General features: G+C 33.5%; 1 protein-coding gene across 1 annotated transcript in view; it reads right to left on the bottom strand.

The window, feature by feature from the left end:
- Positions 1 to 6310: 6310 nt before the first annotated feature.
- The window catches only part of LOC141500226 (cadherin-8-like), a 156522-nt gene continuing 137492 nt past the window's right edge, over positions 6311 to 25340 (bottom strand). The window contains exon 3 of the mRNA XM_074203233.1: positions 6311 to 6670. Coding sequence (XP_074059334.1) covers positions 6362 to 6670 — 309 coding nt within the window. The 3' untranslated portion in view covers positions 6311 to 6361. The remainder of the gene's footprint in view (positions 6671 to 25340) is intronic.

Here is a 25340-nt window from a genome sequence, read left to right as displayed (position 1 = left end):
TATTTCAGTTTTTTCAGTGATGGCAATGGGAATAACTAAGTTTTAGAATAAAATTAAATAGCAATGATTTCTGGTTATGGCTGTAGGAAAAGCACATTAAAACAAACAATCAGAAAAAATCCCTCTCATCCAATTCCTTAGCTATACTGAACTGTATCTTGTTATTAGAGTAATTGAACTATGCATATATGTTTGAGAATTCAGAAATTAGTCAACTTGAGTCAATTCTGCAAGCATTTATTAAATTATAATGAGTGTCTCCCATGTTGATGAATGGAATTTGCATCTTCCAAAGATTCTGGTTAGCACAAAGTTCAAAAAAGAATATAATTTGCTTTCAATGGTGAGATACTCTCTATGTTCCTATTATCTTGTAACACCACACTGCTTATGTCAAGCACCAAACATTATCAAGTCTCCTAAATAAGGTATGTAATTATTCAAACAGAGTTAAGTTTAATTATTACCATAGAAAAGCTCAAGTGGATGAAGAATGCCTGTTGAGCTGGACAGACAGCCTATAGAGCTGCTTCATTAGTACATGTCTCTTGGACAGATCCTACATCTGGATAACGAATCTGGGTCCAAATTTGAACAGCAGGAGGAGTCCAGGCCAGAGAGCCTTTGTGGACCTATGAAGTGATGTTAATGAACACAAATGTTTCCCTGAAATAAAGGTACACATTCCTAACATTGACATTTTTCTTCTAGTCATCAATGAACTATGAACAAAGACATTCTCCAAAGAAGTAAAGTTATGTGTCATTTAAAGAACAAATCAAGAAAGGTTCTAGGAGGAGTCTGTAACCTATTTACAACAATTAATTTTATAGGCAATTTGAAAAGGCATATTTATCTAGTGAAAAGCAAGGGACAACTCGTGACAACTCTCATTTTTCACTAGTTTCTATCCAATGTCAAGAGATTTAGGGGAGAGGATTTGTAGAAGAATATAGGCATTCAATTTTTAAAAAAGTTATAACAACATTGAGATAGAAGTCATGAATGGAGAACTAATTTAAGAAGTTATGACCTCAGGGTGGCTAGGTGGCACAGTGGATACAGTACTGGCCTTGGAGTCAGGAGTACCTGAGTTCAAATCTGGCCTCAGACACTTAATAATTACCTAGCTGTGTGGCCTTGGGCAAGCCACTTAACCCCATTGCCTTGCAAAAACTAAAAAAAAAAAAAGTTATGACCTCAAGTCTTGCCTGTGATGCATCGTGTCAGCTAAGTTCTCCTAGTGTCTGAGTGAACTCCCAAAGACTAAAAGTTGTAGAAGTGCTGTTGATATGCATTATTATATAGAGTTTCATTTTGGGGAGTTTTCTTTTATAATACAATCTCAAGAGCAGCTCAAATAACCACATCAAACAAGTATTGTAAGTATGCAATGGCATTTTCAGATTGACAAAATATTTCACATTCTAGTTTAGTGGTGAACAGATAATGACCTGCACTTTTGAAGGAACACCCACATTGATGTGATCACAGACCTTCCACCTTTCAGAGCAATGCATAGTCTTGCTTATTGTATGTGTACCTCTTCTACTTAGCAGGGTGCTTGGAACTAAGTTCTTAGCAAATAATTTTTCATCCAGCCATTCTTTTCATTCATTCATTCATATAGTTAGCATACAAACCAAAATTCAAATCATATTTTTTCATTTAGAAGTCTTGTGTCCTTTATTCTATATATACCATCTCAATGAGAAAATGTGATGTCTCTGACCTCAGAGACCTTATAAATTAATGAGAAGAGACTATAAAGTAAGGAAGCAAACTTTAAGTCTCTATTTCATGAGTCTTAACTAATTTAATTTAGCAGAAACATTTTTTGCCCATTTTATTTTGTTATGGATTGAGAAGACTTTTTTGTTTGTGTGCTTAGTTGGTTTAGTTTAGTAGTAACTGGAAAAAAAATACATCTAAAACAAATCCACATTACATCTATGTGACTGTATAATTAAAAAGTGATTAACATCTTAAACCAATTTTTGGTGAAAGGAAGTGACATTGGAGTTGAAGATGCATATACCAATTTCATTTGGAGTGACTGGTAGATAATAAATCTGGGGAAAACATAATTAAAAAATAAAATCCAACTCTGCTATACCAGTACCTTTCCTCAACAATTAAGTACAAAGAAGACTGCACAAAATAAATGATTTTACTGTACAGTATTTCTTTAAATGATCCTGCTATAACTTTCTTCCATGAAATTTGTGTCTTTTAAATGTATTTCTAAAACTGTTCAGCTGTTGTTTAGGCAATATAGGCATATATATATATATATATATATATATATATATATATGTATATGTATATACATATATATATATATATGTCCTGAGAGTTCATAAGCTATAGAAAATTGTTAGAAATCAGGTTTATTTCAATTTGATATTGTTAATTTTTACAATTAGAATTATTCTTGATTGTTCATTGAAGTAAAAGTATATGAATTCACTTGGCATCCCTAGGAATTATGGTGCAAAAATTAGCTTTATGTTGAGAAGGAAGGAATAAGGAAAAATGAAAGGGAAAGATGGGAGAAGATGAGAAAGTGAAAAAAGAAAGAGGAGGAGAGAGAAGAGGGATAGGGAAAATATTATAGTCATTGACATTTAGCATCATATTCACCTACATGAGAAATTAAAGTTATAATTTTTATTTATTAGCAAAATAGTGATTTTTTGATCTGTATTACCATGATTGAAATAACAGATGTGGTTGTGATAATGTTTGTACAGGTCAGAGAGAACCTGAAAAACTTTAATTCTTATGCCCAGCTTAAGCTCCTCTAAAATTAAACATGCCTGACTTATGTTTCTGTTTATTAGCTTATTTGTTTAGCTTATATTTACAGCCTCAGAGATTACAAGGAATGTGAAATTTCTGAAAAATTAAAAGAGAACTAAAAATTCATTATAGTAGAAGGATTTCAAAAAAGTAAGAATTTAGACAAAATTGTATATATTAGCAGCCAGGTGGCACAGTAGATAGAGCATGGGAACTGGAGTCAGGAAGATATGAATTCAAATTCTATTTCAAACACTAATAAGTTGTGTGGCTCTGGGTAGGACACTCAGTCATGTTTACCTCAGTTTCTTAATTTGTAAAATTATCTGAAGAAGGAAATGTCAAGCCATTTCCAGGTTTTGTCAAGAAATACCTGAATCAGATGTGACTGAACAACAACAAAAATATTATTTGTAAAATATTTTTATTTATTAATTCTTATATTAAGAAGTCATTTGGGATAGAGTTGGGAAGACTTGAGTTCAAATGTGGCCTCATTCACTTACTAGTTGTATGATCCTGGGCAAGTCATTTAACCAACTGTTTATAAACAAATAAAATAAAAATAAAAATAAGTCATCGAATAAAATAATGCAACCATCATTGTTATTTCTTTGTTTTCAAAATCCTTTCTTGGGAATACAAGTCCCTTAAAATTCACATACATCTTTCTTCTTTCCATGAATGTTTATTGTATGTATTCATTGGATTCACCCAGCATTAGTTTATGCTATTAAATCATGCTATTAAAAACAGGTTTTCCATGAAGATTTATTTTCCAAAATATGAAAAATATTTAACCAATCTTTAAAGCAATTTAATCAATATATATTTAAATCATGAGGGCCTGAACAATAAGTTAAGTACTACCTGTAGCTTCTGAGGCTTCATTTGGGGTAGTAAAATGGTAAATTGGATTTTGAGTCTGAAGATTTGACTTTAACTCTTGCCTTTGCCATCTGCTGCACATGAAACTTTGAACAAGTCACTTAACTTTCATGGTTTCCTCATCTGTTAGAACAACAACAATAACAGCAACAGAACTGTAGTATATAATCTCTAAGAACCTTGCTAGTTTTCAAATTATATAGAATCACCATGCCAGCTGCCTCTATTATGCCCTCCTTTCGGTCAACATTGAGCTCCTTCTTTAGCGTTATTTTAATTTTGCTCTCAGCATACACTTTTTTTCTTCTATTTCTCAAAATCAATTGCCAGATACACAAGCTTCAGCTTTCTTATTTGGAACCTGAAATTATTACCTTAAAAACCAAAAATATCTATAGATAGCAAAGGTTTTAGGTAAAGACTCTTATCTTATTCATAGAGAAACTGAGGTTCAAATAGCAAGCTTCTCAAGGTTTATGTATTTGCATAAGAAGAAAGTTATTTTGGGGGGAGGCAAAGTCTACTATTTAAAAGGAGGTGGCCTCAACTGAATTTTGTTTTGGAATTTCTAGGGAGTAGGGGTTAGCTCCAAATGCTGGGGACATTGTTAGCTACCACATTATGCAAATTAAATGTGAAATTGCAGATACATACAAACACATATGTACATTTTTTTCTGCTCTCAAATCTACCTGATGTCTAATTATTCGATTTAGATCTGACCTCACACTGAACTTGCCAGCTTTGCCCTTTGCATATTGATCTCCGAGTTTTGTTTGCATATTTGGGACTTACTTCCTATTTCTGGTCACTGTCTGACAATTTTTTAAGAAGAGAAAGTTTGTTGTCTCACTTGAATTACTCCTTGCTTCTTGTTTGCTGTTACCAGAACTATGACTGTTAGCAATGTCAACTATACCTGTCCAGTAAAGATTATTCTGCTAAGTTGCATCCTGATCCAGAGAGGGCTATTAGAAATCTCTTTTAAAGAGATCTGTTCTTGGACCCAAAATGGAGAAGGAACAAAAGAGAAAAAATCAGATTCACAAATGGGATTAGTGTCGACTCCAACTTTTCATTTATTCAAGTTTTCTCACTCTAGCTACATTGAGAAAAAATGAAAAGTGCCTCAAATTTAGGAAGTAGACCAAAAAGGAAACTTTATAACTGAATACTTATTGCACAAACATATATGCATGTACACAAATTACATATGTATAATGTATATATAAAAAAGCATGATTAGTGTTAATTATGGTGCCATTATATCCTTAGAATATTATGTATCATCAATAATCATTTCACATTCAAAGCCTAGGTTCCACAAATAAACTGTAGATATCTAGAGATTAATGTTCTTTGTGATATTTCTATTCCTTCCACCCACATAAAACCAAACTTTAATTGCCAAGGCAATAGGAAATGAATAAATTACTGATTGCATCTTATTTGATTGGTGAAATTCCAATGTATCATTTTGTCCATGTCACACTTTGACTCAAATATCATCTGGAATTTTCCATTTTCTACCAATCAAATTCTTTTTGATATTAAATATCATACTTACAATGTATAATATGGTGCTAAACTCCCTTTCCCTTCTTATTGTATATTATGCATGCCCCCTTTAGTATTTTATGTTCTAGGCACACTCATATTCCATATTTATTTCTTCTGACTTTTCCTACCTTTGCTTTTTTTGAGACTATTATGATCCTTCAGGATGCAATTTTTATGCCTCCTCCATGTAGACTTCCTTGAACCTCTGAATGGAGGTTTATGTCTCTTACTAAATTTATTATATACCTTTCCTTTGTCCCAAATACACTGCTTCTGTAACAATACCTATGTTATATCATGTCCATATTTGTAATTCCATGAATTAACATGGGACTATGTAGATTATAAAAATTTGTTCAGTCAAATTGATTTAAATACCTATTATTACTTTGCTTTCACTTATTAAGGGAGTACTACAATTATGCTATTTATTCTATATTATGATTAGTTGTCATTTTTAATATGTATGACTTTTGATATCAATAGATTCTATTATTATATATATATCTAAAATGATTCCCTTTAATTTGACTTTTGGACTTAAATTGGCTTGACATTTTGAACTCAAGTTAAAATAATATATAAGATGTTCACAAAATAGTTTATATAGTGACTTCGCTAAAGTCACTTTTAATTTACTAATCTATTTTCCAGTGTCTAGTTTCCAGCTCAGTTCCTGTTTTTGGATTATGACAGTTCAATGTAGACTTTTTCTCCAAGTGTGTAAGAACTACATCTGCATGTGAATATAAACAAACAAATAATTAACCAGCAAGCAAATATCAATAGGATTAGCCTAGCATGTTGGAACAAATCTTGATAAATCCTCCTCAGTAACAATACTCTAACTACACCATCATGAATAGAATATAAATTCAGTCAATTGAAGTATTGTTGTGTCAGGAGAGATATTTTAATATAATTGTTAGTCAGCTTCTATTAATGGAGGACTAAAGCTATTGTGCTGCCAATGGAACTTGGGCCAAAAAAAAAGGGAACTTGAAAATGCAAATGTGAAGAAGACAGTCATAAATATATTTTATTCATCAACAAACCCACACTGATGCAAGATGCTATTTTAATGAGTGACTTTTAATAGTCTTTTGTATTTCTATGCATACATACCCAAAATGGACATCTCTGGAACAGTAGCATGATATGGTCCATTAAGAAACTCCGGTGCATTGTCATTGATGTCTTGAACTTTAATAATGAATTCTGAAGGAGGCTCCAGAGGTTTGTTTGTTTCCCAATCGACTGCTTGAGCTGTTAGCGTGTATTCAGCTTTTTCCTCACGGTCAAGTCTTTTTATAGCATGAATATCTCCTGTTATGTCATTGATCTGAAAGATAGTCCCAGCTCCATCTCCCGATAGAATGTACTTGATTTTTTTGCTTCCAGGATCCAAGTCAGTGTGGAGCTAAAATAACAAATTAGTATTTTTTTAGTGAGGAAGCATCATCCTACCTTGCTCTGTGGCAATTTAATCATGCATTTCTTCAGTTATCCTTTTTGTAACTTAATCTCAGTTTCTGTAATCCCTATCTCAGTTGTAATGTACAGAGGCCATGCATTTATATGCATACTAATCAAAGTGGAGTGTAATCATCAGTACCTAATGAGTCTGTTTATTTAAAAAGCAGTTAATATATATATTCATATATATATAATTTTCTCCTTAAATATGAATGTTTTTTGAAGAATAAGCATCCCATTCAAATAGTTGATTAAATGATTAGATCACAGTTTCTCACATTTTCATTTCTGATCTGACTTTTACCAAGTCCTGCTTTTTTAATGATCACTTTCACTTGCCACTCTTGAAAACATGAAGAAAGGCAACAGCACAAAATTCCACTGGGTACTATAGCAAAAGGTTGTCTCCATAAAATGTTAGTAAATGAAAACTGTTGTTCAAATACACATATAAAGTGTTCACTTCAGTTATTTAACTAGTTAATACAACTAAACTTTTCTTAATCTGGCATTCAAAACCTAAACAAGAAAAGAAACAAAAATACTGTATGGAAGATTCTAAAAATTCAAAATACAACCTTCCCTCAGGGTTCCTTTTTATATTCCAAACAGGCTTTTTTTCCTTTGTCATTTGAAATTTTGTTAAGGACTTCAATAAATAATAAGAAAGGTTTATCTAAATAACAAAGAAAAACTCCAGATATATTCTAGTATGTGTTATTTGAAGTTTTTTTCCCCCCTTAAACTCAATGATCAGGTTACATCAAATATTTATTGAATCTTAAAATGTATTCTTTTCTTTTATTGCATTAAATTTATTAACAAGAACAAATATTGAAATGTTACCTTATCTTAATGAGTATGGGATTATAATTCATTTAATATGATATTAATCCTAATTTGTGATCATTTTAATTTATGTACATACTTAACGTGTCCATTAGCATTTTTATTAAAAAGAGAATTTGAATAATATATCACTAATGGAGGGTTTCCATTCATATGCAAGACATTCTTATTACATAAAAATAGTTTAGGGTACTGATTAATATACTAGAAGCCTCCTAGTAACAACTGAGAAATTTAAATTGCTTTGGGGTTCATTTGAATTTTTCTTGGTGATGCTAGAGAGGATGGACTATTATCTCCGAATCTTTCAACCATATCTATCTGTCACTGTTCTGATTTGGAGATGTTAGTTTTGAAACTCAATTTAGATCTCAAGTGCTATGATATCAAAAATCTCAATCAGAATTACGAAAACTGAAACCCTTGAGAGGTGATACCTGTGAATAATTCTGAAGTAGGACTATGTCAAAATAATGCTGTGTGTGACATTTTGCTTCCTATGTCACAAAATTTTAACTTGGAAGACTGTACAAATGGTCGCTTTAAGCTTTTTGGCTCAATATTTTTGGAAGTGGGATGGGAAGAGAAGGTAGGTTGGGATAGGGAATCAAATAATTTCAAATACATTTTCTGCCATCTTAAGATTTGCAAATCATTTCTTACCTAAAAAAGAACAGATTGTGCTTGATAATACCATGAAAGTAGCTGCAATGTTGTGCTCTGATCAATACAATGATCCCAAACAATTCCAAAGAACTCAGGATGAAAAAAAATGCTACCCATCTCCATAGAGAGGATTGATGAAGTATATTCTTTCACTTTATTTTTCTTACCTTTTCCCAAAATATAGCTAATATGGAAATATGTTTTACATGATTTCACATGAAGAATTGATAACATATTTTTTTACGTTTTTGCAAGGCAAATGGGGCTAAGTGGGTTGCCCAAGGCCACACAGCTAGGTAATTATTAAGTGTCTGAGACCGGATTTGAACCCAGGTACTCCTGACTCCAAGGCCAGTGCTTTATCCACTATGCCAACTAGCCGCCCCTGATAACATATTTAAGGGAAAGAATTTGGAACTCAAAATTTAAAAAGAAAATAATGTCAACAAGAAACAAATAATAAATTGGTGTGTTTAAAAAATCAAACTGTGAAAACTTAAAACACTCTGAAAACAATTTTCTATACATTTTCTATGTCAATATAATTCATATGATTTATTCATTTACACACTTGTTTTTATTCCAAAAATTAAAAAGAGATAGTGTGTTATAACATATAAAGTGTTGAACTTGGTATAAAGAAGATAGGTTTTAACTTTAATGTGATACACTAAATGGTATCCTAATGACCCACTCCTGATTCTTTCTAGCTATGTAACTATAGGCAATTTATTTAACCTCTATAATCTCAATGTTCTCATTAGAAAATGGACACAGTAATATCTTTAATTTATACCTCTAATAGGATAATGAAAGTAAGTTGTTCAGTTGCTTTTCAGTTATGTCTGACTCTAAGATCCCATTTGGAGTTTTTGGCAAAGATGTAGGAATGATCTGCAGTTTTCTTCTCTAGCTCATTTTACAGAGGAGGAAACTAAGACAAACAGTGTTAAGTGGCTTGCTCAAGGTCATATAGCTGGTAAGTGTCTGAGAATAAATTTGAACTCAGGAAGATGACTCTCTATGTCTCCAAGTTCAGCACTCTATCCAATGAGTAAAGTACTCTTCAAAATTTAAAGTGCTATAATTTTTGTGGGTTATTATTATTGGTATAACAAATAGTTTAGTATCCATTTATCTAGTTTCCTTATAAAAAGAAAAACTTGTGCAGGAAGTTGTGATCTTGCCTAAACAACTAAGGTCTCCCTAGAAACCTCTCTTCCCATTACTTTCCACTATGTACATATCAGTTATTACTAATCTGAGTATGCTCCTCCAACTTTTAGCTTAGTCACCCCCCCCCAATCTCACCAAGATTGATTCCAATGATGCAAATTCATGGCTTTTTAGGGACATAGTGCCCTTGGATTACAAATATTTAAAATTTCCTAAATCATCTTGAATTCCATAACCATATCCCCAAGAACTGAATTAATATGATTTATAAGCAATGGAAAGGAGAGACTTTTAATAAAAAGAGAGACCGGAATAGAGTGGTTCTTTGGGTTAACAGTATTTATAATTATCATCATCATCATCATCATTCAAAGAAAATATTTTTTCAATCTGAAATTGGGATATCATTGTAATTTCTACAATATTAAATTCTACTACTCAATTTGACTGTAATTTATAAGCTCAGAAAACTGCTTAGGGGAACTGAGAGGTAAGTTAAATTGTCCATGATCACACAGCCTTTTGGGGCAAAAGAACTAAAACCTTGGTCTTAGTGACTCTAGCACACAAGTCTAGCACTCTATTGTATCAAGGTTCTTTCCCTGACAATATGATCAATACCAATAAGGTGTGACATTTCTTAAGCATTTAATAATTTGGCATAAATTGTTATAAGAATTGAAAGCTTACATGATACATTGTCTCACTATATAATGTGTCTTTGGATTTTTGAGGTTTACACCATTATCTTTATGAAATAAATGGAAAGGGAAAACAGAATATTGACAACCAGAAGAAAACAAAAGAGAAAAGTAAGATCAGGAGAGATTAAAAAACTTGTCAAGGGTTAGTAAGTGTCATACGAAGGATTTAAACATACATTATCTCTTAGTGCTGTGTTCCTTATACAGCTCTTTTGCTGCAGTTTCTAACTTTGAGAGATAGTTTGGACAAGGATTGTTATCTCAATGGATAGATGGAGAAATTAAAATGAATGACATAGAGAGTTATGGAACTAATTAATGGCTGAGTCTGGAGTTGAACCTGGTACTCATCCAGCAAAGCAGAAAAGAAAATGAACATCAAAACTTAAAAATGCCTCTAAGCAACTCTTAAGAACCAGCTGCTTTCAAGCTGAGTGAGCTACAAGGGTAAAATTAGAGATATTGAAAAAATAGAATAGTGAAAAAGGGGATAGTATGAAATGGCCAAAGCTGACACAAATACTGAAAAGCCAAATGGAAAGTTAATGTCTCCCCAAAGAGATCATAAAAAAGGGGAAAACATTCACATGTACAAAAAATATTCATAACATCTATTTTTGCAGTGGCAAAGAATTGGAAATTGAGGGGATACCCATCAATTGGGGAACGGCCGAACAAATTGTGGTATATGAATATGATGGAGTACTATTGTTTGGTTCTTCAGGAACTCATGAGGTGGTAGATTTCAGAAAAACTTAGAGCTGAGTGAAGAGAGCAGAACTAGGAGAATATTGAACACATTTACGTTAACATATTATGATGAATAACTATGATAGGCTTAACTCTTCTCAGCACTACTATGATCAAAGGAATTGTATTGAACATACTATCCACATTCAGAGAAAAAAAACTACTGAATGCAGATCAAAGCATATTATTTTCAATTTTTCAATTTTGATTTTTTAATTTTCCCCCTAATGGTTTATTTTCTCTTTTGTTCTGATGTTTCTTTTACAACATGACTTATAGGGAAATATATTTAACATTGTTAGATATATATAACATATCTTATTATTAATTTATCAAGGTGGGAGAGGAAAGGTAAGGAATGAGGAAAATGTCAAACTCAAAATTTTACCAAAACAATGAATTTTAAAAATTATCTTTGCATATAGTTGGAAAAAGAAATTAATTAAAATTAAAAAAAGAGAAGATAGAAAATATTCTAAATTTTCAATAACAATGATTCAATGTTCAGAGAGCTAAGAAAATTCTTAATTTTTAACACAGGGTTCTCACAGCTAGACATACATCACAAGGAGAACAAAAATAAAATTAGTGTTCTATGCACCCAAGTATTTATAGTAGAAACTATTTTTTTTATTTAGAAGCAGAGACTAGGAAACAAAGTAAATGATAATGAATTGTAAAATAGCTAAACAAGATACTTGAGCACTGGATTTACAGTTCAGGAAGACCTAAGTTCAAAACCTACCTTTGATTCCTGTAAGCTGGATGTTTAAGAACTTACTTTTAACTCTCTCAAGCCCAGTTTCTACATCTTTTAATTGGAAATAATAATAGCACCACCTTCACAAGTTGGTTGTGAAGATCAAATGCAATCACACGTTTAAAGTGCTTTGCAAATTTTAAAGTGTTAATTAAATTCTAGTTATAATTATTACCAATATAATAAGCTATTGTAGGAAATAATGAATAAGGAGAATTTAGAGAAGAATGGGAAGCATGAAATAAATTTGCTTGTATGAGAAAGAAAATAATTTAGATCATGAAATAAATGGAAAAAAACAGGACAACAGCATAATAACAACAAAAAAACTTGATTCTACATCTTTATAATGACCAAACTTGATCCTGAAAAAGAGCTGTGAAACTACATATCACTCCTTGCCTTGTACAGGTGGTAACGTATGGATGCAGAACATTTCACAGACTGTCAGATTTTGTCCAATATGCTGATTAGTTTTACTGAATTTGAGTTTTTCCTTTGCTTTCTTATTTTCTATTATAAAGAATGATTTTTGGATAAGGGAGAGAGAATGAAATCTTTGGAAATGATAATGTTAAAGGAAAAGATCTCAATTTTTAAAACTGATACCCCAAATCATCCAAAGATATAACTAAGGAGAAACTGGACTTTAGAGGGAGACACAAAATTAAGGATTACAGAGAGCACTTAATTTTTTTAATAGGCAAAAAGCAACTAAAGATAGTACCTTGTCAATATTAATTACTTTAAATAGTATGCTTTCTATCTTGGGTAGTCTCATCCTAGTTCAGTTCCTCTTCAAACTGGTCCTCTCCATCATGTACCCCATGATCTTTCTCTCCCAAGATATTTGTCTCAAAGTCAAAGAAATCTTTAAAGTTATAACACCTGCTCCCCTAACTGAATTTATGTTTACTGATTGTTTTGCATCATCAATCATGGTGATGACCAAGCTCATGTGTTCATTCCTTAACTTTGTGTTTACTCATTCTGCCATCCCCCTCTAACAGAAATACTAGTTATAGCTCTGAATTCACCCAATAGTTTGTGGGATTCTCCCCTTTGTTTAAGGCATGTGATGATCTATCATGGAGGATCACTATGGGACTTAATCAGTATACTAGATGGACCTCTGTTGGGAATCTATGTGAGTCACTGCATTTAAATGGAACAATCACCCCATAGATTTCTCTTTTGAGGACTAATCATGGCCCATGATTATATGGTTATATACCCGGACTACCACACCAAAGGCCACTCAAAGTTTCTTCCTAGCCACCTATTTCTCTTTTGCACAAAGCTATAAAGGAATCCTGAGAACAAAATTTAATGTTCTGCAGCCGTGATATACCAAATGGTACCCTAGTGGCCTGAAGCATTTAATGGTCCCTAAGTGTTCAATTTACTAGCAAGCATGATGGTAAATAGGAGCTAGATTTGAATAGACCCGTCTAGACTTGTTTGTGCCTCCTACTCCTATTCCCACCTCCCTCCATTCACAAAGGTGGGGGACAGGTCACCTTTCAAACGGTGGAGATCTGACTCTTAGTATGGCCCCCAAATATATAGCTCTCTATACACAATATTCCCAATGACACTATTGTAATGTCTCTCTAAATGCTTAAATATCTACTATGAAAGGCCTCAGGCAGTAGAGAGAATCAGGATCATTATGAAAGGTAACAGAGTTTAACAGTGATTAACACAACCTGAAACAGCTTCACTTGCTTAAAATCAGTATTAAACAAGTATTTATGGAATCCTAAAACATCATTGTTAGGACAGAATTCTGCAAACCTCTGGATGTGATATACTAGAAAAAGTATTGGATCTGGAATCAGGAAGAACTTGAATTTCAATCCTGGTTCTGCCATTTTGTAGCTCTGTGACCATTAACAAGTCATTTTCCTGAGTCTTAGTTTTATCCACTCTAAATTAGAATAGCATTTCTCTTGCTACCTACCCCACAAGGATCTTATAAGAAGAATAATTAGCAGTGATAAAATTGTTGTAGAAATATGGATTTTTGGTGGTAGAGTGGCATGAAGGCAGGAATTCCCAGAAACTCATTCCCCCCAAAACTCCAAAAGCTGTCAAATGATGACTCTAGCCAAAATTTGAGGGGCTGAAACCACAGAAAGATGGAGTGATACAATTTCTCAGTCCAAGACAACTTAGAAAATCCACAGGAAAGTTCTGTTTCACCAGGACCAGGTGTTGGAAAGAGCCACAGCACAGCATCCTCACAGACCAGAGTAAAACGAGCTCTTATCTTCAAGGAATAGCCCACAGGGCTTCTGGGTCCCTGGGAGCACCTGAGTCTCTGGCAGATGGAGTGGTTTCCAGACTTCTTGGCCCAGGAATCACCAGGGATAGTTTAAATGGGCCGTGAGAAAACTCTGGAGCAACAGAGTGAGCACCAAGTACGGGTCTCAGAGCAACCCTGCAGTGAGAACCTGCAGCTGGAATTTGCAGAGCCATCCATCACTTCCAGAGTGTCCAGCCCAAGACAGGTGGGGAGAGACAGTAGAGGTCTCTCTGTTATCCCTGGGGTACTCTGGGCCCCCTTACTACCATAGTGGAGCAAGGACCCTCCTCACAGCTCCAAAGCAGAGGGGAGACTCTGTGGTCGTCCATACACCAGAGTCATGTCAAGAAAGTAGTCAAAGACTCTCATAAGACCTTGGAGGAATTAAGGTCCATATGGGGTGTCCCAAAACCCACCCAAAGCCTTAGAAGTGCAGTAAAGTGGTCATAGGCTGAAGAAATATGCAAACAACAGAAAAAGAAGAATCTGACCAGAGATAATTACTTTGGTACCATGGAGGATCAAAATATACACTCAGAAGATGACAAAGTCGAATCTTCTGCCTCCAAAGCCTCCAAGAGAAATAGGAAATGGGCTCAGGCAATAGAAGAGCTCAAAAATAGTTTGAAAAACAAATAAGGGAGGTAGAGGAAAAAATTGGGACTAGATATGAAAGTGATGGAGGTAAATCATGAAAATAGCCAGCAGATTGGTGAAAGAAATAAAAAAAAAATACTGAAGAAAATAACACTAAAAACCAGTTTAAGCCAAATGGCAAATAAGCAATCCAAAAGGCAAATGAGGAGAAGAATGCCTTAAAAAGCAGAATTGGACAGCTAGAAAAGGACATAAAAAAGCTCTCTGAAGAAAATAACTCCTTCAAATGTTTAATAGAGTTAAAGGAAGCCAATGAATTTGCGAGAAATCAAGAAACAATAAAGCAATGCTAAAGGAACTAAAAATTAGAAGAAAATGTGAAATATCTCATTGGAAAAATAACTGACCTAAAAAAACAGATCCAGAAGAGATAATTTAAAAATTATTGCACTATCTGAAAGTCACAACCAGAATAAAGAGCCTAGACTTCATTTTTTTAAGAAATAAGGCAGCAAAATCGCCCTGAGATCCTAGAAGCAGAGGATAAAATAAAACTTGAGAGAATTCACTGGGATAAATGGAAAGGAAAGGAAGAATGGGTTAAGATATTTCACATAAAAAAGTCAAGAAAAAGCTTTTGTAGAAGACTGGAATGGGGGAAGGTGGGGGTGTGCATGAGTGAGCCTTCATTCTCATCAGAAATGTCTCAGAGAGGAAGTAACATACACTCTTAATAGGGAGTAGAAATCTACCTTACCCTAGAGAAAAATGAGAGGAAAGCAATGGGATAAGAGGGAAAGGGGAGATAATGGGAGTGGATGAGGGAATAGGAAATAGGAAAGAGGGAAGATCATGGAAGAGGGTACTCAGATTCAAAGCACTTTTGAGGATGAACATGGTGAAAGGAAAGAGAGAGAATGGAATAAATGAGCATAGGGAGGAATAGAATGGAGGGAAATATAGCTGGTAATAGTGACTGTGGAAAAAGATATCAAAGCAACTTCTCTGGTGGACTTATGATAAAGAAGGCAACTCATGTCAGAGACAGAGCCTCTGGAATCTGAACACAAACTGAAGTACATGGTTTTATTTCTCTCTCATTATTCTTGAGGTTTATCTTTTTTTAGGAGGGGGAGTTTATGTTTACTTTCACAACAAGATAATTGTATTTATATAAAATAAACCATAAAAGTAAAAAAGTGTGGGCCACAAGATGGCACAGTGGATAGAGTACCAGCTCTAGAGTCAGGAGTACCTGAGTTCAAATGTGACTCAGACACTTAATAATTACCTAGCTGTGTTGCTTTTAGCAAGCCATTAACCCCATTGCCTTGCAAAAAGAAAAAGTGGAAAAAAAAATAAATGTGGATTTCTGAAGACTTTTTTGGCTATTCCATAAGCTACTACCTTCAATCTTCAGTCATAATCCTTCATAATATTTTGAATAGGAGCCCATATTCTAAGTTACTTTTATCTTTTTTCTGTAAGTTTTCCCCACCTAACAAGGAAATCAAGTGTTTGTTGACTTGCAGGTTCCAAGCTCTTTCAACCTTCCCATTATGGCAACTATTCTGCTTCATTTAAATTTCTGTTAAAAAATAGTGATAATTGGTGCCTTTATTTTTGTCTACCTCCTATTTTTTGGTAGTGGGCAGATTGTTTAAAAAGTACAAAAGTACTGTTAGACAATGGGGATTCCAAAACAAAAAGAAGACAGTTCTGCACTAAAGGAAATTATTGTCAGTGGGATTTGCTATAATCATGCCTATTTCTTCTCATTTTTATTATTCCTTTTAATTCGCCATTTATTTTGACCTTTGATCTAACTAGTCAACGATTTTCCTGCACACATGGCTAATTCTGAAGTTGCTTCCACAATAGTAATTTATCAGTTTCACTTGTCATTGTTAGTTTGGAGTTTTTTTGGTAATATTATCTGGTGTTCTCATGTTCAATGACTTCTATTATGATTTAAGTTCATAAAACTTGTGAATATTCTGTCCATCATTAGCCTCTTTCAATTTTTGATCCAGAATCATATTTTCCAATATAAGTTCTGCCATCCCTTCCATTCTCTACTTTCACATTGCTCTAACCAAGTAGCGAGGCATATGTTGACTTTGCTTAGAGGATCTTGTCAAGTAATTAATTGAACCATTTTCTTTCTTTATCAGCTTTTGTAATATATCTTGGTTCCTATATTGGCCTTTAAGATGAAATGATCAATTATCAACTGTCTATTGTCATAGAATCAAAAGCTGAGAATTAGAAGGGACTTCAAAATTCCCTTAAGTGTTATTATTCGTCATTTTCCTGGGAAGGAAGTTGTAACCCAGGAAGGTTCTGTGATTTCTTTAAAGACACACCAGAAGTAAGCATCAGAGATGAATTCTGAACACAGATTTCGACACCTGACCTCATTGTAGCGGATGGGGCAAAAGTTCCAAATCTCTCATGAAAATGTTTTTCTTCCATCATTCAAATGGTGAATCCATCTCCTCGACTTTATTTACATGAGCTGTCCACTCATTCAAATATAAATTCAATGTTACCTCTCATTTATGTTACAATGAGAATATCAATATAGTTGAACACCTCCATTGCATATCACCTTCTTGATTATTGGACAGTGGTTTTATACTGAGTATCAACCAAGAGTACAATTTATGACTTTGTTTAGTGTAAAAACTGTTTAGTTCTTAACATACTATTACCCTCCCCAACTACTGCTTAGTGATCATACAAGATTTCTAATACACTATTTTCTTCCTTTTCATTAGTTTTATGAATCACCAGAGACAAAATCACCATCTTGTATAAATCATATTTCTGATGATAAGCATTTCTTTTTTGTTTTTAGGTTTTTTTTTTTTGCAAGGCAAATGGGGTTAAGTAGCTTGCCCAAGGCCACATGCCTAGGTAATTATTAAGTGTCTGAGACTGGATTTGAACCCAGGTACTCCTGACTCCAGGGCCGGTGCTCTATCTACTATGCTGCCTAGCTGACCCATGATAAGCATTTCTATATTTCTTTTGGATGTGTCTAAATAATACAATTTAGAATATCAGATTAACAATTAGAAAGATAAATACACACACATTCACACATGTATAAGACCCAATCACAGTTTAACACAGACAGGAACAATATAGTGAAGAAGAAAAAAATCCTCAATTTTTGTCAAATTATTTTCCTGAGCAAGAAATATATACCACTCTAGTGGTTCATATTGCTTCCTAGCTCTATGTTGAAGTTTCTAGCTTGGAGGATTAAATGGGTTAGTCAGGGGTTCCAGCAGCCTTAGCACATTGAAATATAGTATTGGCAGAGGTTCAAGGTGAACTGTTAAAAAGGAGGAATACATTCCCTGAAACACGCTGCAGGAAATAAACTAAAGGGGAAACACATTTATTGATGCACACCGTAGGAAATAACTCGAAGAGGGCACACATTTACTGAAGATTGGATGCTTGAGTGAACCAGGAAATTTTATAAGTGTGAAGCTTAAAAGAGTGTGTACCCAATCTTCTGCTGCTATATGAAATTCATAAAATAAAATTATGGTATATTGAGGTGATTTATAACAACACTACATTTTTTCTGGGGCTAAGACAATGCCATTTGGTCCCTGCCTTTACTGGTAACTACCCAGGAATTAGGAACTAGTTTTGGGTAGTTTTTTGTTTGTTTGATTTGGGGGTTTTTGTTTTGTTATGTTGTTATTTTTTTTCTTTTTGTGGGGGATTGTTTTGTTTTGTTGGGTTTTTTTTCTTTTTTTGGGGGGGGGTGAATGGTAATAGTCATGAAAAAACATAGTTCATCTTATTCCACTGTGAAGCTCATAACAAAATGTCCTGATGAAGACATATTCTCAGACTAGTCCTTCCAGGTGCAATGAATGAATTCAATCTTGCAAGCATTTATAAAATGCCAACTATATGCAGTCTAGAGCCTTGAGTGAGTAGAAATGGAGATCCTGCATATGCACAACATAAGCGTACAATTTGTTGGCACCCAATGTGAGCACATTTATGTGACTGATAAAGAACAGGAACAAAATGTGAGCAAAAAGAAATGTATTTTAAACAGATAAGGAAATATGTTCAGCACATATTCCAAAGGGCAATGAGCAGCAGGGTGTTTGATAGTACTGTGGGAAAAGGAGGAAAAAAAATGATTAGAGAAGGCTTTCTCTATGTTCTTTATATTTCAAAAGAACTTAGTTAACTACAGTCCTGATAAGAGTCAAAAATACAAGATAAAATTCCTATTTTGCTAATGGCAATTAGTTTATAAACAGAATGTAATCTGTTATTCAAATAACCTAAATGGTCCTGCAGAATGGAGGATGGGTCTTACAAAATGTCATTAGTGATACAGGCTTTCCAACACCAGTAGAATGTAAGCCATTTAAGGACCTGGACTTTTCAACTGATTAATTGATCAATTAAGAAACATTCATATTTCAGCTAAGTGGCATGGTTGATAGAGCACCTGCCCTGTTTTAGGAGGACCTGAGTTCAAATCCAGCCTCAGACACTTAAAACTTACTTAGCTGTGTGACCTTGGGCAAATCACTTAATCCCATTGTCTTGAAAAAAAAAGAAAGCTTTATTAAGTGCTTATTATGTTCCAAGCACTATGTTAAGTGCAAAGGATACAAAAAAGAGATAAAAGACAGTCCCTGCCCTTAAGGAATTTGCAATCTAATGGGGAAGTCAGCAAACATTTTTTTATATGTAGTATGTATGCATATGTATATGTATTATGTGTGTGTGTGTATACACACAAGACAGGCTATGTAAAAGATAAATAGGAAATGATTAAAAGAGAGAAAGTACTGAAATTAAGAGGGGTTATCAGAAGGCTTCTTGTAGAAGGTAGAAATTTAGCTGAGCCTTATAGGAAGGCAGTGAGCTTAGTAGATCAGAGAAGTGAAGCATTCTAGGATTGAAGGACAGAAAGACAAAATAGCTGTTGCTAAGAGAGACAGAGTGTCTTATTTATGGATTACATAGGAGACCAATATCACTTGGCTGGATCAAAAAGCAGAAGAATTAATATTTGATCCTGGAGGTATGAAGAAACCAGTAGGGTTTATTGAGTAGAGGAGGTGACATGATCAGACTTGTGTTTTAGGAAAATCACTTTGGTAGCTGAATGAAGGATGGATTGGAGGGCAAGCAAACCCAGTAGCAGACAATTACAATTATCAAGGTAGGAAGTGATGAGGCTTCCAGTAGTGTCATTGTCAGAAAAGAAAAAGGACTTATTTCAGATATGTTGAAAAAGAGAAATTATCAGATCTTGATAGCATTTTGGATATGGCCATGAGATGGGAAGGGGGAAGGGGGGGGCAGTGTTAAGTGAGAGATAGGGAGGAATCCAGAATGGCTTCTAGGTTGTGAGCCTGAGGACCTGGAAGGGTGCTGTCAGCCTATCATAATAGAGAAGGTGGAAGATAATGAGCTCTGTTTTAGACAAACTGAATTTCATATGGTCTACTGTCATTCAGTTTGTGATGTCTGAAAGGTATTTGGAGATGCAAGATGCCAAATAGAGATTGGGGTAAGAAAGATAGATTTGAAAATCTTCAACAGAGAGATGGTGATTAATTCCATTGGAGCTGATGAGGTCCCCGAATAAAGTATTACAGGTAAAGAAAAGAGGCTCAGACAGAAAAATCCCCTAGGGATCTGAACTCATGAGACTCTTCTATACCCACAATGCCAACTTCATCTAAATAATTCAAATTCCTTAGTTTGGCATTCTAGACTCCAGTTATATGATTCCAGTCTGCTTTTCAAACTTTTTATTAGAGTTGTTTTTTTTTTCCCTTTGTATTCCTTACCTTCCAGACAAATAAGACCATGCTTAATCTCCTTGCCCAAATTCTCTATTTGCCTGATTATTTTCTCTTTGCTTCAAAAGACTCCTCTTTCCTTCTCAAATTCTATTTCAGATTCAACAAGCACATCATAACTTTGTTAGGTTTTTCTTTTTCCCTTCCTTAAATTTGAAATTAATGAATCAAAAACTATTTTAACAAAATTTCAGTATACTAGTTTCTGTGTTAATGTCCAGGGAACTCAATAAACCAAAGAAAGACAGATTGAATCCTTATGGTGAAGAAATATAAAATTTTAGTTTTTTTTTTTAATTCTGAACTTACCAAAAAAAGCAAAAAAAATATTTTCCATATACACAGAAGAATAAACGAATTATATGCCAAACTATTTCAATTTTACACTACTACATTCTTCCTTTAAAAAAGTATAAAATAAATTCTACATGTTTTTTTTTTCCAAAACTCTTCTGTCTCCTAAATTTCATTCTATGGTTTTCTTTGTAATTAAAGGAAAAAAATTTTTTGGCTTCTCTCTTGCTAACTTTCCTCTTTCCCCCAGCTTACATGTTTCTTTTTTTAAATAAAATGAAAGAGAAACAAATAAGAATGGATAAAAGAGGAGCAACTAGATGGCACAGTGGATAGGGCACCAACCACGGAGTCAGAAGGACCAAGTTCAAATTCAGCCTCAGAAACTTAATAATTACCTAGCTGTGTGACCTTGGCCAAGGCACTTTACTCCACTGCCTTAAATAAATAAAAAAAAATTTAAAAAGAATCAATAAGAGAATCAAATCTATTCAGTGACTATTGAAAAATCTATATACTTATAGATTCATATACATTTCTATTTATATCTATCAATTGGGGATCAGCTGTCAAATGTTGGATAACATGCTTCCATTATAATAGCAGGAGACAACTCATAAGGGAGTGGTGACCAGGAAAGACCTTTTTGGGTCTGGGAAGCTATGGGAATGTCTAATGGAAAAATTGAGAAGTAAACTGGCATGATTTTACAAAAATTAATTCTGGTGTTTATTATTTGATTACTATAGGGTGTGGAGTGGGAAGAAATAGCAGAGCACCAGGTCAGAAAATGAGTGAAATAAAAGATAACAGGTATGAAGTCAACTAGTGCAGGGCAGGAAATACAGTATTTCTCTCTTGGTACTTCCAAAGACCTTCATTTATGGACTTATCTTATGTAACTCTTTATGAACCTATGAATTTTTTCTTAGCAATTATGTTTATATAGGCTTATGTCATAATCCTTCTACCATCACTCCCCAACTAATTGTAAGCAGCTAGAGAATAGAATCAACTGATTTAATCTTAATATCTCTCCTAGCTTTTAGAAGAGTATTCTTCATTTAATATTTGCTTAAATAACATTCAGGAAGTTGAATTTAAATCAAATTGAATCATTATTATCTCTCAAAATTAAGAAATAAAATAATTTCTTTGTAATTTTGATCCATTTCTTATTTGGAAATGACACTAAATTTGAAAAATTCATGTTTTAATATCATTTCAAGATGGACAGACATTGACAGAGATATAGAGCATTTATTAAGAACTTACCTGTCAAATGTCATATAAAATACGGAGAATACTAATATAAACATGTCTGTATTGGGGTGAAAAAACAATGGAGAGGTGCTAGAAAGGGAAGAGTACATACATCATCATGGCCCTTATCAAAGCAGCCATGGGAAGAATCCAATGTCAACAGTTTAGGAAAATGAAGATAATGGTCTAATAGAAGAAAATACAGACTAGAGACATCTGGAAAATGGCATGGAGACCCAGACCTTAGTAAGTTAAGATGAAATCTCATTAAGAGCCTTTAAGGTATACAGGAGCAGAGTCCTAAGTTCTGATGAAAAAAGCATTTTCTTCATAACATCTCTGTGAATCTGATTCTGTAAATATCTTTGTGTACCCCTCTTTCCCACCTTTCTTTGTTCATTTGGGATAACAGGTGAAGGGTCCTCCTGGTTTCTGAAAGTTGACCACATGTCTCTGGTGAAATTTAGTCATTAAAGACGGGGTAACCTTTGGGTGAGAAAATATTAGTCAATGAAGAATAGAAAGATAATGTGACTAGATTCCTTTTTTCCATTCCAAACCTGTCTGGAAGAGATTGAGGGAACTTAATTATCAAGTAGCTAGGAAGTTTAGTTGGTTAGACTATTTAACTTAGAGTCAGTTTGAATCCTGCATTAGATAATTTCTAACTAAGTGACCCTTGTCAAGGATTCTACTTTAGTTTTCTCATCTGTAAAAAATGGAAATAATAATATTAAAATATCTAAACAATACTAAAATATTTAAATTATTTGTAATTATCAAATGATATAGCATATCAAAAGCATTTACAAACCTTAAAGTCTAACTGTTGCAGTAATAATACTATAATACCAATAGATTATTTTAGTTATAATTACTATTTTATAATCTATTTAATTTATTATTTGGTTAGAAACCTTATCATAAGATTATTACTTCACAGTAATCATTCTAAAATCCCTGGACTTTGTCTCTTCTTTGTCTCTCTGTCGCTGTCTCTGTCTCTGTCTTTCTGTGTCTCTGTGGTTTTCTTTTTTCTTTTTCCTCTGTCTCTCTCATCTTCTTACTTTCTGTTTCTTCTATATATAAATAACTTCTACATACAGTACACACACACATATATATATATATACAGATACATATAAATATATATGTATTTATATATGTATAATCTTGTATGGAATTAGTTATTTACCTTTTCTGCCTCCCATTAAAATGTGTGCTCCTAGAAGGCAGAATATACTTTTGATTTTCTTTTTTACCCCCTTGTCCAATATAGTTGGTACTTAATAAATGTTTGTTGACTGATTTTATATTCATTTCTATGTTGCCTTATAATCTACTTTTAATAGTGGGGGGAAGTGATGATTTTTTTGCCCAAATGTAGAAAATATTTTTCCTCCAAATTCAGAGAAATAAAATTTGAATTTATATTTAAACAAGGAAAGTGAAGGTATTATGTTAGAGATAATGGAGGAATTAGGTTTTGCTCCTCAATTCATGAGATTGATCAAATATAGTAATTTCTGTGTGATTCAATTCACTGACTTATTAAATGTGGGAAAATCATTATCGTGAGCCAACATACCCAATATAAAAAAAATATGTTTTAAAATGAATGTTTCTAATCAGGCCCATACCTATGAACTTTTGTTATTCAAAGGGGTCCCATTTTATGGCTTGAATTTAAACTCAAGACTAATTGCTGTTTAGAATTGTTTGGAACCTTGGAAAAAATAGATCAATAGTTCTCAAAGTATCATTGTAGAAATGCTAGGAATCCCTGAATTTTTTCAAGGGCCATCTATAAAGTCTATTTTCATAATAATATTAAGACATTTTAATCTCTAAAATGGTAGATAGATTATAATTCAGAGAAACAAAAACTTTAGGGGATTATCAATAATTTTTAAGAGTTTAATGGGAACTTAAAGTTTTAAACCTCAAGGTCAAAGCCCTTCTTTAGCAAAGAAGGAAACCAAATCCCCTAAAAGTCAAAGGGCTTACCCAGGTCTGAGATTGAACCTGACTCCTCTGACCTCAAAGACCTCTGATCAATGTGTCTATCTCTTTGTAATTTTTTAAAAAGCTCATCACAAACAGAATCCAAGTAGAACTTTCCAGTCTGGCTCCTAAGTAAGGCTCAAATAGAGTAAAGATAGGAAATCATGGCTAAGTCTGGAATAATTGTATGACTCCTAATTTACATGTGAAATCAGTAAATCATATATATATAAATATGCATGAATGATACAGTACCAATACCACTACTTTTCCTTTTCCAAAGAAGAAAATGTATCTACTCATAAACATATCATTGTAGTACCATATGAATATATATATATATATATATATATATATATATATACACACATTCATATGATGATTGATGTCTGTCCTTCATTCTTGAAAACCATGACATCCAGGAGGTGATGCCATGACAAGCATATGAATTGGATTTGAGTGAGGGGTGCTGTGCCAAGTCACCAATCTCACTTTCTTCTCTAGCAACCATCTGGGTCCAGTGATCAGATATGAATCAGGATGACTGGAGATGGTCCTAGGCGCATGGTTATAAGGAATAAGTAACTTGTCCAAGGTCATATAGCTAGTTAGAGTCAAGTGTCTGAGGTCAGATTTGAACTCAGGTCCTCCTGACATCATGAAGAGTGTTCTACCTACTGTGTCTTCCTTCTTTCTATGAGATGATACAAAAATCTTAGTTCAGTTTTTAAACTTTTAAACCTTAAACTGTAATAAAAAATGGGGTAGCAAGATGGCATAGTGAATAGAGCACCAACCCTGGAATCAGGAGGACCTAAGTTCTGAGTTTAAATCTGGTCTCAGATAATTAATAATTACCTAGCCGTATGACGTTGGGCAGGTCACTTAACCCTCATTGCCTTGCCAAAAACAAAAACTGTACTAAAAATTTTGGTACCTTTCATAAATGTTCTACCATGATGACTATCATCACTGTCATCATAGTTCTTTAATCTGTCAGAGATATTTTTTTTATCAGGGAAATCATTCTCTTTGTCATAGTAGCTAGCCTATGTGTATTGGTTAGACTATTTTATTTCTAATGGGGAAAGTCATTTTGTGATGTACCCCAACACCTGATTAACCAGTTTCTTGGGTTTTGAACACCAAGTTTACCTCACAGTTTTTCCCTGAAGTCTTTACAACTTGTGAACACTGATAAACCATATACTCTATTCAGTATCACCATGCAACAGTACAATTTTAATAAATAATTCTTCTTTTAAAGATGTGAAAATTGAAGCTCATGGGGATTTTATGAATTGTCTTTAGTTAACTTGTAAATTGAAATCATAAAATCCCCAAAGTTTATAGTTTGAAAGATTACACAATCTCAAACA

This window comes from Macrotis lagotis, chromosome 1, assembly GCF_037893015.1.
Source record: "Macrotis lagotis isolate mMagLag1 chromosome 1, bilby.v1.9.chrom.fasta, whole genome shotgun sequence".
In the NCBI taxonomy this organism is placed as follows: domain Eukaryota; kingdom Metazoa; phylum Chordata; class Mammalia; order Peramelemorphia; family Peramelidae; genus Macrotis; species Macrotis lagotis.
This window is presented reverse-complemented; position numbering and strand designations above follow the sequence as displayed.